At 42.3% G+C, this 14950-nt stretch overlaps 1 protein-coding gene across 1 annotated transcript in view; it reads left to right on the forward strand.

The window, feature by feature from the left end:
* Positions 1-215: 215 nt before the first annotated feature.
* Positions 216-14950, forward strand: part of WNT2 (Wnt family member 2) — a 44378-nt gene continuing 29643 nt past the window's right edge. Inside the window, exons 1-3 of the mRNA XM_019958713.2 lie at positions 216-1087; positions 3200-3426; positions 8731-9008. Of these exons, the coding sequence (XP_019814272.1) occupies positions 1005-1087; positions 3200-3426; positions 8731-9008 (588 nt within the window). The 5' untranslated portion in view covers positions 216-1004. The remainder of the gene's footprint in view (positions 1088-3199; positions 3427-8730; positions 9009-14950) is intronic.

Here is a 14950-nt window from a genome sequence, read left to right on the forward strand (position 1 = left end):
AGAGGCGCGACCAGGGCTGGGGCGCGGACCCTCGGCCGGCTCCTGCTGCCTCGCTTCCTCCCTGCATGCTCTTTTGCGCCAGGGAGGAGCTGGGTGTGCGTAAAAGCCGCATCTTCCCCAGACGCTATGGCTGAGTACGCCTGGGTGAGGTCCGGAGGGTCAGGGACCTTCCTGGCTCCCCTCCCTGCGAGCTCTGTATATAAGCCCAGCACGGAAGAATCAAGGCCACAGGTCCTCATTTCCTTGAGGCCTGGCCCCTCCCTCCCCAACCTTGCCCTCCTTAGCTCCAAATTTACAAGTGTTTGCTCTTCCTTTGGGTGTTAGGGAGAGAAGCGGAGGAACGAGTTGAAAATCAGCTCTGGGGTTCTGCCTCCTGTACACAGCTATCTCTTTACCCTCTCCCTCGTTTCCCCACATTGCACGCTGCGGGACTTCTGTAGCCTCGTCTACCCCGAGCGCTTGGTCCCGCAGCTGGGCACCCACTGATGCTCTTTGACCCGGAGCTTCCCGAAAGGTGCCTGCCTCCGCGGGTGCTCGAGGCCACACAGAGGTGTTTCTTCCTCCCCACCGCACTTCACCCACAGACCTCTCTTGCCATCATTTCATCCACCCTTACATAAAACACCGCTCCCCCCACCCCCACCGCCTCCGCCACCCTAGCCGGCGCAGCGCCCCCTCCCTCGGCTGCGCCTGGGCGGGCAGGGAGCTGAAGGGACCGGGACGCGCCTGAGGCGCGCAGAGCTCTCCAGCAGCCCGCGCTCGCCGCGCCTGGGGAATTGGCTGTGGGCGAGGCGGCCCGAGCTGGCCTTTATCGCTCGCCCCGCTGGTCGCTTGAAACTTTATCAGCGAGTCTCGCCACTCGCCGCAGACGCGAACGGGGGGCGGGGGCGCGGCGAGGCGCCGGCGGCCGTGACGAGGCGCTCCCAGCGCCGAGCGCTTCTGCTCCGGGCACGCATGGCGCCCGCACACGGAGTCTGACCTGATGCGGACGCAAGGGGGTTAATATGAACGCCTGTCTCGTTGGAATCTGGCTCTGGCTCCCTCTACTCTTTACCTGGCTCAGCCCTGAGGTCAGCTCTTCATGGTGGTAAGTCCACGCGCACGGGCGCCGAGGGATTTTGGAGATGGGAATCGAGACCGCACTGGTCACATAGATCCTTCCCGGCGGCGCTTCCTCGCAGCCGTGGCAGTCACGGATTCCGACCCGATCCCAGCTGCTGCCCTCTCCTATCACCCCTTCGCTTTTCCTCGGAAGGCCATTCCGGCTTTGACAACTCCAATCCTTCCACCACTACCGCCACCCACTACACACACACTGCCCCTCAAACGAGAGCTCGGATGTTTGGTTTATTTGGATCCAGCTGAGTGACAGCAAAATCGGGATCTTTTAGACAAGCGCTAACCGGGTCTCTAGCTCCACTAGCAGAGACGTCTGTGTATGCGTGCGCACGCGCGCGCGTGTAAACTCACCTCCAAAACTGCAATCGTCTCCCTCTGCTCCCACCCCGCAAAACCCTCAAGGTAAACCGACGGGTCAATTCAGGCAGGCGCGAGCCGTGGAACCCAAAGCGTGTGATTTTGCATTCTCTCCCGTCCTTCCACATTCCTAGTGCTTCACCCCAGTGGGGCGGAAGAACATTTTGCTGCCCCCAGGTAGAGACTACCACCTTAATAGAAAGCTCCAGAGGTCGGGGACTCTAAGACGTTACCCTGTTCGAAACCAGTCACCTCAAAGGGTAACTTTGCTGCTGTCCCTTTATACGGTAATCTTCTATTTTGCAGAGTAAAGGAACTTTGAAACCTAACAGGTTATCATCCTTAAATGTTACAAGGGGAGAGGCTCTCCCCACCCACAAACTCTTCTCCATCTCCTTCTGATCTTGAGAAGAGAGAGTTGAGAACTCTCTAACGTTTTTGCACCTAAAAACTTCAGACCAGACACTTAAAACTCGATTTAGAAAGATCGGTTATCTGTTATGAAGTGCTTTTTTTTTTTTTTTTTTTAAAGAATCTGGCAAAAGGAATCTTGGCCAAATGAAAGACTAGAGCAGGAAGCTTTAGGAAGACACGAGCTCTCCAAAGAAGCAAGGCAAAGGGTTGATAGGAAGAGGAGTTCAGTTCCTTCCTAAGCTGCTTTGAACAGAAAGGCGTTTAGCCTTGACATTGCTGACACAGGATCAAAGATTGATTTATCAGAGTGACCATTTTTCAATAAAATGACTATTTCTGTTTCCATGGGTATATAAACATTATTTACTGCCCAGGCTTTTTGTCACATTGTCTCTCAGCTGTCACTTAAATATATTTTTGGGGAGTCACAGCTGTAACGATTTTATGATCATATAAAATAATGAAAATACAAGAAAAAGACATTCTCCTTGTTTGATCGCTTCAAAAGACACCTATGGCAGCTTGGGTTATATAAAAGGTACCTTTCTAAACATTTCACAACTAATAGAGAACATCTGGGTAGAGATGATGATGTAATTTTTTGTTAAAGTTTCTTTTCAAAAGTACTTTATGAAGCTATAACACTGTTTGATTCTTCCAAACATTTAGTATCCTTAATAACAATAGAAAGATTTTTTTTCCAAGGGTTCTCTATAAAAGTCAAAAAAGAGCTGGAAAATGGAAATATTTAAAGGATTCTTTAGTAGGAAAAGAATGGCATGTCTGTGCAGAGAGTGTAGCATCAGATCCCAGTAGGTGCTGATTAGACAGACAGTTTCTTTAAGACACTTAAACATCAGATCAACAAAATGGCAGTGAGGAGCTTCTAAAGGTCTACTTCCTCCAAAACCAAGTCTGGACACACTGTATATTGAGATCAGAGCCTTCTTGAGAAAAATGTTTTCCAAAAACCTGTTGGCCCTTCCCCTCTCACCCCATTCCTGGACTGCAGACCTCGCCTCTCCCACTCTGCCCAGAGCCTCATCTGGTGGCCTTAGCTTCGTGGCCAAGAAACAGTCAGCACTTAGTTTTGGGGTGGCTTCTACCAGATCACTTACCACACCTGCCGTGCCACTTCTCCCCTGAACTTAAGTTTAAAAAAACAAAACAAAACAAATTTTGCTTTCTAGTATCCCCTAAAGGATAAAGAATTCATATTTGAAATGCTGTTTTGAACTGTTCCCACTCCGGGGAAACACCCTGCCAGGCCTTGCTGTTCAGTACTCTCCCCAACGTTGGTCCTTCCTAGGTACATGAGAGCTACGAGTGGCTCCTCCAGGGTGATGTGTGACAACGTGCCAGGCCTGGTGAGCCACCAACGGCAGCTGTGCCACCGACACCCGGATGTGATGCGTGCCATCGGCCTGGGCGTTACTGAGTGGACAATGGAGTGCCAGCACCAGTTCCGCCAGCACCGCTGGAACTGCAACACCCTGGACAGGGATCACAGCCTCTTCGGCAGGGTCCTGCTCCGAAGTAAGTCTCGCCTTCACACAGCTCATGGGCTCTGCCCTCACATACACACACCCTTATTTGGTCTTCACAGCCCCTGCCCATCTTGTCTTGCATTCTGTTCAGTCGAGAAGCTTGTTCTGTTGGGTGCCATTGGCCCTATTTTACAGATGTGGGCTCGAGAAATCAAGAAGCTTGTCTAAAGTTTTGGAGGAGGCTGATCATGGGTCAGGATGCAGTGTTCCTTGGCTCTGTCCATCCATGTCCCTTCATAACCCTGCCTGTCCCTTCAGGTTCAGATTTTGTCTCTAGGAGAAAAGGAAGCAGCAGCCACAGAGCACTCTTGACTTTTAAACTCTTCTTTCTGGGACCTGACCCTACCAGAAGGATTTAGCAGAAGATTGGGAAAGAATGCCCACATCTTTTATTGGCCATAAATGGTCATTGTTACAATAACAAATCAGTGTGATTGAAAAGCAGAGAGAAACCTCTGCTTGTCACCTTTGACTTCCCATTCAGCTACTCAGTCTTGGGTCACTCTGTTTCTGAACTCCACCCCCCCACCCCCACCCAGTAAACTGTAAATTCTGTAAGGCAGGGACTCATTCTGCCTTCTCTGCATCTTGCTTGTATCTCATATGTTGTAGGCAGCACTCATTCATTGAATGGTTGAATGAATGAATGGATAAACTTGCAGTGAGTACCTATTCTCCAGGTACGTTTTAGGCAGAAAGATATTTATGGAAGGTAGGGTGAGACCCGTGAATACATCAAGGTAGACCTTCGAGATATTGAAGGTTTGGTTCCGGATCACTAGTCACTACAGTAAAGCAAGTCACATGAATTTGTTTGGTTTCCCAATGCATATAAAAGTTATGTTTAAATTATATATATGTGTATTACATTATGTATACATGTCTATTAACTACTGTAAAAACAATGTACATACCTTAACTTTAAAATACTTTATTCAAAAAATGCTGTCATCTGACAATGCAGGGTTGCCATAAAGCTTCAGTTTGTAAAAAAAAAAAAAAAAAAAATCACAGTATCTGTGAAGCGCAATAAAGTGCAATAAAATGGGGTACGCCTGTGGTTTCTTTACTTTTTTTAGAAAGCACATTGAAAATTATATAATTACATAATAAATGTTCTGAATGTGGAAAGTAGCTCACTAGCTTATATACAAGCAGAGAAAATTAACTGAAAATCAAATCCTATTAAAAAAAAAAAAAAAAAAAACCCATCCCTTAACCTGGCCTTAGCAGTTTCTTCAAGAAGCAGCACATCCCATTTGCTACTGGGAAATCTGACTGAAAACACAACAGTCTATGTGTGAATCGCAGAAACAGGAAGCTTTCCTCTTGTTTTTGCCCACCGCCCTCCCCTACCCCCTTCCTAAGAAAATCGTTCGGGCTGTGCACTTGGTAATGCTTAACAGAGGGTGTTTCTATCATGTAATCATCATAGCCCTAGGGTTTTATGAGGCCAAATGCATAACTGAATGTCTCTAAAAATCCCCCAAGGGCGTAGTGCTCTCACTCTTAGTGTATCCCTAAAGTTAATTTACTGCGATATTCTGCACTTTTATTCTCTAGTTTAAGAACTATATTCTTCTGCATTCCTTTTGGAGTTTCGATATGACATCGCAAAATTTTTGAAAGGATGATAATAATAAATTTCAGCTACATGGAATTTTAAGACTTCACCTAGATTAGTTCACCAGTGAATCAATCAAAGTGCTGGACCTTGTCAAAGAGAGTTTGCAAATATCTGGCACAAGAAATCTTTGCATATATTATGTACAGGCTCTCGGTATTTAAGATGTATTAGGAGTGTTCCTTTTCAAAGTTCTCACAACTGATTACAAATTATAATGACTACAAATTAAGAGTAGCTCTCATTTATAAAATGATCACCTATAGAGTCTGTCTATGAAAATCCATTAAGATGTCTTCATAATCAAAAAAAAACCCTTTAGATCACAAATCAAAGGAAGCAAGTTTGACCACTGATCCTAAAGACAGTATATCTCCCAAAGCTGGAGATTCATTCATAAAATACTTTAACTTAATATTGGCAATATTGGTTTCTTCAGAGCTGTACTGTGGCTGAGAGGGGAAAGGTAATAAATAGAGAAAGCATAACAAGTTTGACTCAATCTAAGGCTTCAGGTAAATTAGAGATTATAACTGTATTTCCTTCAGATTTCTTTCATATGAAGCCGAATGCTCTGCCAAAGCACTCAAAACTTAGAACACTCATGCTACACAATTTCTTTCCAATCTTCATAGAAGGCCAGATTTCTTCCTGGACATTTATGTAAACTCCTGTGACTGTCAGTGATGATTTTGTGTTGGTTATGGGAAGGCTGAATTTGGCCTAAGGTAGCTTATCCTGGAAATAATCACGAAATTCCAATGAAGTTATCCAAAGAGTTTTCAATTAATTGCTTGGAGGGAAACTCACATCTTAGAGTTATAAAGAAGCCTCCTTCGGAAACCTAAGTGTTCTCATAGATGAATAGGAAAGGCAAAGGGCAGTACCATATACGAGGAGAACCTAAAAGTTACTAACATACCCCGTGGTCACAGAGAAATGGAGAACATTTGCTTCTTTTTCTTCAGAGAACAAGAGTAAGACCAGAACGATTTTTAGGAACTTTTGTAATTTGCTCATTGAACTGGCTGTCCCCAGACATGGGCAGAGAAATGTAAACAAAACTAGTAAACTTAAAAATAATCCTACAAGAATTTGCATATACCTCCAGAATTCTAGAGTAAGCCTTACACAAAAAAAAAAGGTCATTAGGTAGCATCCTTGCGTTTTTTGTGTTTTTTTTTTTTTTAAAGCAAGCATTTTAAAAAAGAGCTGCATAATCCATAGCCTTCCAGAAAGCCTAGCTTCTAATGTTTTGCCTTCCCAGTCACCTATACTAGCCTATACACTGAGTAAATACTGCTTGACTTATCTCAAACCAAAAATTAGAGAAACTTCAATAGTAACATAATAGGAAGTCTAAATATCACCATTCAGATTTGGATTTTGTTTAATATTGCAATGGCTTTAAGCAGAATCAGTTTTTCTAAAAGGCCTAAGATCAAAATTTATTTTGTTACAAAGCCAACTCTTGAAATGTGCTACTATTTTGCACATAGCATTTAAGTGATTCATCTAAGACACTTAACTGAAAACATCTTAAGGCTGTATCTACATGATACCAAAACATCTGGAGGTAAAATGAAAAGTCATTCCATGTGCTATTTTTTTAATTTAAATAAACAAATATCTAACTATTTAGTAATGAGTTTGAATAATAAATGACACATATTCAGAAAGGTGATGGTTTTGCTTTGGAAATTATTTCTGAAATGTAGCAGATTTTGAAGGATTTTTTTTTCTTTCAGCCAATAGTCAATGTACTTGTTTGCAAGTTAAGCCAGGATGCAGTCTATGAGTAAGCAATTCATTCCTCTACCAACTTGCAAAATACTGTCTGGTCACTGACATTCTATCTTCTGGATCTTCCCTAGCTTTCCCCTAAAAGACCACCTCCTGAAGTTTCTCTTCTTTCTCCTTAAAAAGTAAGATTAGTGCATAATAGATTATGCATTTGAGAATTTCCCCCCATGCGATATCTCTAAATGTGGGCACTGAACTCCAAATTCAAAACCAGGTTTTAGCAGACCAATGGGATGACTGTGGACAAGGTATTTTCTTAAACAGTAAAAATGGGTAAGATAAAAATTTTATTTATCTGAAAGCTACTACCAGAGATTAAGCCACATCTCCATCTATTAGTCATCAGTTTTTACAGAACATCTCAATTTCACTTAGAAAATCATCTGTGATCCTTATAATATAATCTGGAATCCTAAAACAGCTCCCACGACCATCACATTTCTCTCCGGAGAGCACTACCTGCTACCTATGGCAAATATTCATATAATTGATTCTACTTAACTTCAAGGCATGATTGATTCCTTTTCTTGGTTTGTTTGATGATTAGAGGTTTCAGGGGAGATTTTTTTTTGAAGGCTGAGGTAAGTGCCATTTAATATGGTGTAGATACGTTTTCCTGATTTTTAATAATGAGACTAGCAGAGCAGATATCGTAAGGGATGTATAATAAATTTTAGCACTGAATGACAAACGGCAACAAGTAGGGCTTCGATGCGAAAAGGTGGTTTGTTCTCCCAGCTGCGTGGTTCAAAAAGTCACACTCGTTTTGACATATTGAATCACCAAATGGCTCTCCATTTGCTTCCTTGCATTGGCATTAGCTTGTTCAGCTTCTATTTTGATTGTTAATATATTTGCTGCAGCAACCATTAATAAAAAGGCATGCTAATAACAATGAAATACAGCTCCACTTGAAAAATGAGGTGCACACAGACCCTAAAGAGCCTTATATCTGTCACTATAGCACAACACCGTGTTATGAGTTACTACAGATTATTAAAATAATTTAATGTAGTTATTGCACTGAAATATGTACCTTTCAGTCTGTAAGTGAAAGTAGCCTGTGCTCTAATAAAGAACAATTCTAAGAAAGCACCCCAAAGGGTTCTTGCCCAGGTCTAATTATAAGCGGTAAATTTGTTTCCTTCCAGAAAAACCAAAGAAAAGCTTTTCACTGTCTTTCACCCAATACCAGTGATTAGCGCAGGTGTTCCAGAAGAAAGTAAATTCACCTTAATAGTTAGATGCAGCATGTAACTCAAGGATATTGCATATTGCCTCCAAAAATCTCTCCCTTACTTGCAAGTTGATGCCAAGAGGGGATGGCATCCCCTAACTGTCTTCCCACCTCAGCCCCTAGATTACTTTGAATTCAGCATTTCAGTAATAATCATTTACATGCATCTGAGTGTCCTCAATAATGCCTGGAAGGTTTTTTCCAGGAGAGCTGTAGTGGTATTTTAGAATACCAAAATATGTTATGAAACGACAGAATTGTAAAATTCAGACGGTATGGTGTAGAGGAGGAAACGAAGGCCTAGACACATTTGTCTCTTCTCTTCTGGGACACATGAGATTCTAGGTTAAAGAAAGCACATGTATGAGACTAACGTGTGCAGGGCGGGCTCCTGCTGCATTTTCTTTTATATTCTATTTACTTTAAGGATAGCTGTTACACAGTTATCCAAATTGACAAAGGCTTGTAATAAGTGCAATGATTCATACTCAAGAGCGAGCTTTGGCTCTAGGAAAGAATTCTTCAAGAATACTTTGTCAGAGGCAGAACAAGTATTAAACAGCCATCATGTGAAAGTTATTCACAACGAGCCATTCCAGACTACTTTTAAGAACACATCTTTGTTACAGGTAGCCGGGAATCTGCGTTTGTTTACGCCATCTCTTCAGCTGGAGTTGTATTTGCCATCACCAGGGCCTGTAGCCAAGGAGAATTAAAATCCTGTTCCTGTGACCCAAAGAAGAAGGGAACCGCCAAGGATAACAAGGGCACTTTTGACTGGGGTGGCTGCAGTGATAACATTGACTATGGGATCAAGTTTGCCAGAGCGTTTGTGGATGCCAAGGAAAGGAAAGGCAAGGATGCCAGAGCCCTGATGAATCTTCACAACAACCGAGCCGGCAGGAAGGTATGGGCTGCGACAGTGCTCACTGTGTAGACTGCATGGCCTTATAATCACTTAAGCCAAGCTTATCTTAAACTTTCTGAGAGTTACAAAAATGCTTATCATCACAGTTTCCCACTGTCCCCCAGCCCAGAGCTGTCTGCTCTAAAGAATACCACCGACTGGGCTGAAATATCCCACCTGCACTCCACCTTCCCTACCACAGCGGAGGTGAAAGAGTCCACCCACCGCTTTTGGCAGTGTGTACAGTCAAGTGTCTGTGGTCTCTCTGCATACTGTACCATGTAGTACAAGACAGCATCTGTGGCTGAGGCTAGGGCTGCTTCCCACATATGGATGGGACAGCGAATGCTTGTATCTAAGGGGTGTCAAGACCAAGAACATCTTCTCTCAAACTTATCATGAAAGCAGCTCACCAGGCATGGCTTGTTGGCTTCTTCTAGATTCAGGGAGGCTCTTTTTAAAACCAGACCCCAGTTTCACTCTTGAAAGCCCCACCTTGGGTTTTCTGGTACTGGATGAGTAAATGCACCAGGGGAAGACGTGCCCCAGAGGCGCTTTGGCCCCTTAACTGCTAGTCCTGCCTAACTTCCTGGGTATCTGGTCAGTATTCATTCCCTAACCCCTATTTGTTAGATGAGGAAACAGACCCTCCAGAGCTCAAGGTCACCTGCAGAATCACAAGAAATGTCAGGACTACAATTCCGGTTTCACCTCCCAGCCGCGGGGTGGTTTGGCCTAGGATTAAACCATTTTAATGCCAAAGATCAGTCCACTGATGAATCATGTTTGGGGATATGGTGGCATGACCGGAATAACGAGAGAATCTGAATGCTGCATGTTAGGGCTTTGTGTAAAAAAAGCATAAACCAGTTGGGCTAATCAAACACTCAGTCAGAACCACTCTAAAATAACCTAATTGCCAATGAGAAGAGATAACCATAATTTGTCTTTTATCAACACAAAATAAAAATGTGCTTGATATTAATATGTAAAGAAAGATCAGCATAAAATTGAAAAGTCCCCAGGGGGGCTTTAATAGGAAAAAGAATAGAAAAGAATGCAGATCTGTTTGGTTGAAAACCCTTTTACTGGGCTCACAGAGGGAACAGATCGCATTTAAAGGAAGTTGGAAGGAAAGAAGTCTTGCTTAGCACATGGAATAAGATGAGTGTGACCTGAGCTGTTTACAAACAGTACCTTCTTGAACTTTGAAAATCAACATCCTTTATTTTCATGAATTTATGAACTTACAGTGACTGCTGCCAAGAATATAGACTACGGTTGTGCAATCCTACAACTATTGGTAATTACTGTTTATGCAATGGCTCAGATAAGGAAAAATTTACATTGACCTTTGTTTTGACATTGATACCACATGTATAGGTTATAAGGTGTGGTGTCTTTGATAGGAGAATGCTGCTCAATTATTCAAGCACAATATACGGATCTCTCAGACTATCTGTACAGATAAGAGCATATGGTTATACACTGCATCCAAAATAACGTTGACTCATCAAAATAAATGTTAATTTTGCTTAGTAGGTCATTAGATATTGAATGTTTCCATTCTTCAAGACAATAGATCTCAGCTATTATACTGCAGGCTCTGAATCAATATGACTTTTAATGTAAATCACATGATTCCTCACTGGGTAGAGGTGAACAGCTGTCAGACCTCAGATATTCTCCTGCCTACTCTGCAAAACTTAGGAGGCTACTTTTGATCGGAATAAAAGTGCACACACTGACTTTTTAAAATGTGGCTTTAATTAATGGTGGGTGGGCAGACTTTTTCAAGGAGATGCATGATGTCAGTGAATATGAACTTTAATGAGAGTAAATGTATTGAGATAAACATGCGTCTCTAATTCTCTTCTTGCGGTCATTAGACCCCCAGCCTCGGCTCCCCCTTCTTACCAGCAGAAGGTCTGTGGAATCAAAATGAGAACAGGCTGGGCTGTGTTTGAAGGCAAACCTCCTGAGCTAAGCCTCCAACTGACCTGGCTCTAGTAAACCCCAGCCTCCAAAGCTGACAGCAACATTGATTCATTTGTTTTTTTATTCTTTGCTTTTCAGTATTTCCCAAATTGTCCAATATGAACATTTTCTACTTTTTTAAGTGGGGCTGGAGGGGAGGAGTAGGGCCAATACATTTTAAAAGAAAAGCCATCTATTCCAAGATTGTTCTGTTTAACCAACGCTACGCATGAGAATTCAACACTGCCATCACAACAGGCCTTAACTTTCCCCTAATATTTGAGCAGTTTAATTCCTTTATTATAGCAGCTGGTTAGAGCACCCTCATGTGTCTCTGTGCTGTAATATCATTTTAGATCTTCTGTGCTATTATATCATTTTATTTTCATCACAGCTTCAACAGAATTTGTAATGATGTTTTCCTGAAACTCATCTTGAGTCTAGTTTTCTACCTCCAAATAGGGCTATTAATAAGTCTTGAAAAGATAAATCTACCTTGTTCAAAACAAACATTTTATGACAAAAGACATTCCGTAGCTTCTCTCAGCAGTTCTTTTTAGATCTAAAGAAGCCATGCTATGACAGCTTGTAAATTGCATTGTAAGGTAGGTTAAGGTAAATGACAAGTAAAAGGTACTTGGTTGATATCCACCACTTGTTTCCTCTCACGATCCAGAAAATGGCTTTTAAATTAATCCACTCTTTCTACATGAAGTAATCCCAACTTCTTTTACATTTCCTGAGAGAATGTGTCTCAAAATAGTCCATGTACCCAATCAAATACTGCCCTTCAATCACTGGACATTTCCATAATAAGAGAGGAATTCCATAAAGATATTTTCCCACAAAAGTATTTCTTACCATAGTGAAGATGGAACATAGGATGTGAAGCAAGACCTACCTTCATTTTAATCCTGCAATACCAATGGCTTGGTGCTGCCGCTAAGTCACTTCAGTCGTGTCCGACTCTGTGCGACCCCATAGACGGCAGCCCACCAGGCTCCCCCATCCCTGGGATTCTCCAGGCAAGAACACTGGAGTGGGTTGCCATTTCCTTCTCCAATGCAGGAAAGTGAAAAGTGAAAGTGAAGTCGTTCAGCTGTGTCTGACTCTTCACAACCCCATGGACTGCAGCCCACCAGGCTCCTCTGTCCATGGGATTTTCCAGGCAAGAGTACGGGAGTGGGGTGCCATTGCCTTCTCCGATGACCAACGGCTTAGATCACTGAATTCAGCTCTCTCAGATGTAAAAGGAATTTCAGAAGGCTATGGAAAGACAAGGAAGGGAACAGAAGAGAACCTGGCATATAGTAGGTGTTTAGTAAAAGTTAGTCCCCCTCTTCCTCCCTTAGTGAAGTGAAGGTTATCTGTAATTTGAGGTACAGAATCAGGCACAAATCCAATTTGAGCTGGTATTTAGGATTCAATCCGATCTCTGCAAGTACCCAGAGACTCATCCTCAAATACAGTCTGACATAGTCTTCCCTAGTGTACAAAAGACCATCAAAACCTTTTGTAATTTGATTTCTAAAAACCCCCACAGGAATAAAAAAAATAGTATTAGTATTTTTGTTTTTCAAATAAGGAAACTGGGTCTCAGAGGGATCAAGTGGCTAACACACAGGGGCACGCAATCGTGGAGTACTGGGCTTGGGGGTTCAAAGCCTCTGCTTTCACCCTTTTGTCTTTACTACCTTTCCGTATTGTCTGTGTTGAGAAAGATAAACACACAGTATTTCTGTATTAAAAAAAAATTAAAAACAAAAAACAGGAGCAGTTGCTGCCCTTGGAAGGTAGTTTACTCATGATTTTCCCCCCTTTGTGTGTGTCCTTAATTTCACAAGTCTTCTAAAGTGAATATGTATTATTATTTTTAATAAAAGGGAAAACTTTGTTTTAAATGCCAAAAACATAACTTCTAGTCATCATGAGCATGCCTAATGCAACTTGGCCTTATTTGGTGGGATTCCCAAAATTTCAACTCAAGGCACAGCAAGTATGTGCTGTTGGGTTAAATTTGGGGAAAGCACTGTTTCTGGTACTATGGCATATGGAGAAAAGAATAAAACAAAGTTCTGACCATAAGAAACTAAACCTGAGTCAGGGAGACAAGTGAAATACAATTGCGAGGAAGCGCTATACTATATGGTAGAGCAGAAAAATCACCCAACAGAGCCAGTCAGTTGAGGAGAGAAAGGCTATGTCATAAAAGAGCTGGATGTTGGAGATAAAGGTTTCCCATGACTGAGATAGGGCAAACGCTTTCCAGGACGAAGGGCCTCCAAGTCACAGAAAGATGTGAAAGCAGAAAAAAACATCAGAAGTGAGGAATGACAAGGGTCCCAGGGGAGCTCATGACTGAGAATTAATACGGCCTGAGGCTTCAAATCGGAGTCATGGCCAGCTGTGGAGAGCCTCAAATGCCATGCTGAGATATTCAGATGCCGCTGTGAAGCAACAGGAAGGTACTGAACAGGAAGGTGCTGAACAAGGCACCGGGGGAGATGTTAAATACTTAAGTTCTATCTCTATGGATTGTTAATTTCTCTAGAGTCCACTTTAAAAGAATGATAGATTTCAAAATTCAAATCTCCTAGTTTGAATGAACAACTTAAAAAAATGGACTCACCAGGAAATTTATGAGACATTTTTACCTCCCTGAATTTTATTTTCAGCCTTACCTATACATATAAAGACTGATACAAGCTTCCTGATGAGTAGTAATTAAAAATTAGCACATGGCAACTGATGTTGCTATTGCTATTTATATTTTTAACATAATGTTTACATTGTTATTGGCATTTCTCTTATAGCTCAGGGAGTAAAGAATCTACCTGCAGTCTGCCTGCAATGCAGGGGACACAGGAGACACGGGTTCAGTCCTTGGGTTGGGAAGATCCCCTGGAGAAGGAAATGGCAACCCACTAGAGTAGTCTTGCCTGAAGAATCCCATGGATTCTGCCAGAGGAGCCTGGCAGGCTGCAGTCCCTGGCGTCACAGCAAGTGGGACACAACTGAGCCCGAGCATGGACGGACTTAGGCTGTCATTAGCTCATTGGGGGTTCTCAGCGATTGACATCATGTTGACTAAGCAACATGCAGGCTGGGACCCTGAATTAGAACACTGGTTCTAAAACTTGAGCACAATCTTCGACAGGTTACCTAACAAGGATCGCTACATAAAATGTATAAACATATGCACCAGGTTTTAAGCAAGCCTACAAGATAGGTATCATTATTATCCATATTTTGCATATAAAGAGACTAATTTCAGTTAGGGAATAAGTTCAACTTGTTTCCCAATTCCCACTAGAATTGAATTTATTCCCTAGCTGAAATTCAAACTTAACCTAGCCTCCTGTAATTTTTATTTATATATTTTGATAGCCTGTATTTTATATGTGAGAAGTTTGGAAGGTGAAGATCCAAAGTTTTAGTTCTCTGCCCTGCCAGGCCAGCACCAAGCAAGGTCAGTGCTACGGAGCGGAGCACTGGGCCTGCCCCTGAGCTTAGCCCACTGGGGCGCGGCACAAAACAGATACTTCCCAGTTCTGACTACAGGAAATGCCTCCAAAGTCAACACAAATGGATACTGTACAAGATGTAAGCACAGCTTTACAGGCAAGTAAACTGTGGGCCTAATAAAGGCTTCCAAGAATAGATCCTATGATGCCACCTAAGATAAATAATACATAATGGTTCTGAACCAAGAGAACTGGGCGTGATGAAAAAGAAATCACTCTCTAAAAGTAAGGAATGTCAGTAGAAAGAAAAGTGATAAAACTGAACTGAATTAGAGCCAAACTGCTTTAACCTCCTATATATCCTCATCTTCCCCTCATGTTGAGCATTTTCATGAAGCCCAACTTTCACTTAGCACAGATTTATTTTCTGATTGGTTTTCTCCATTCATAAAATTAAATGCATTTTGAAAAATTAGATCAGTCCTCCCTGCCTCATCTCTG

This window comes from Bos indicus, chromosome 4 (assembly GCF_029378745.1).
Source record: "Bos indicus isolate NIAB-ARS_2022 breed Sahiwal x Tharparkar chromosome 4, NIAB-ARS_B.indTharparkar_mat_pri_1.0, whole genome shotgun sequence".
In the NCBI taxonomy this organism is placed as follows: Eukaryota; Metazoa; Chordata; class Mammalia; order Artiodactyla; family Bovidae; genus Bos; species Bos indicus.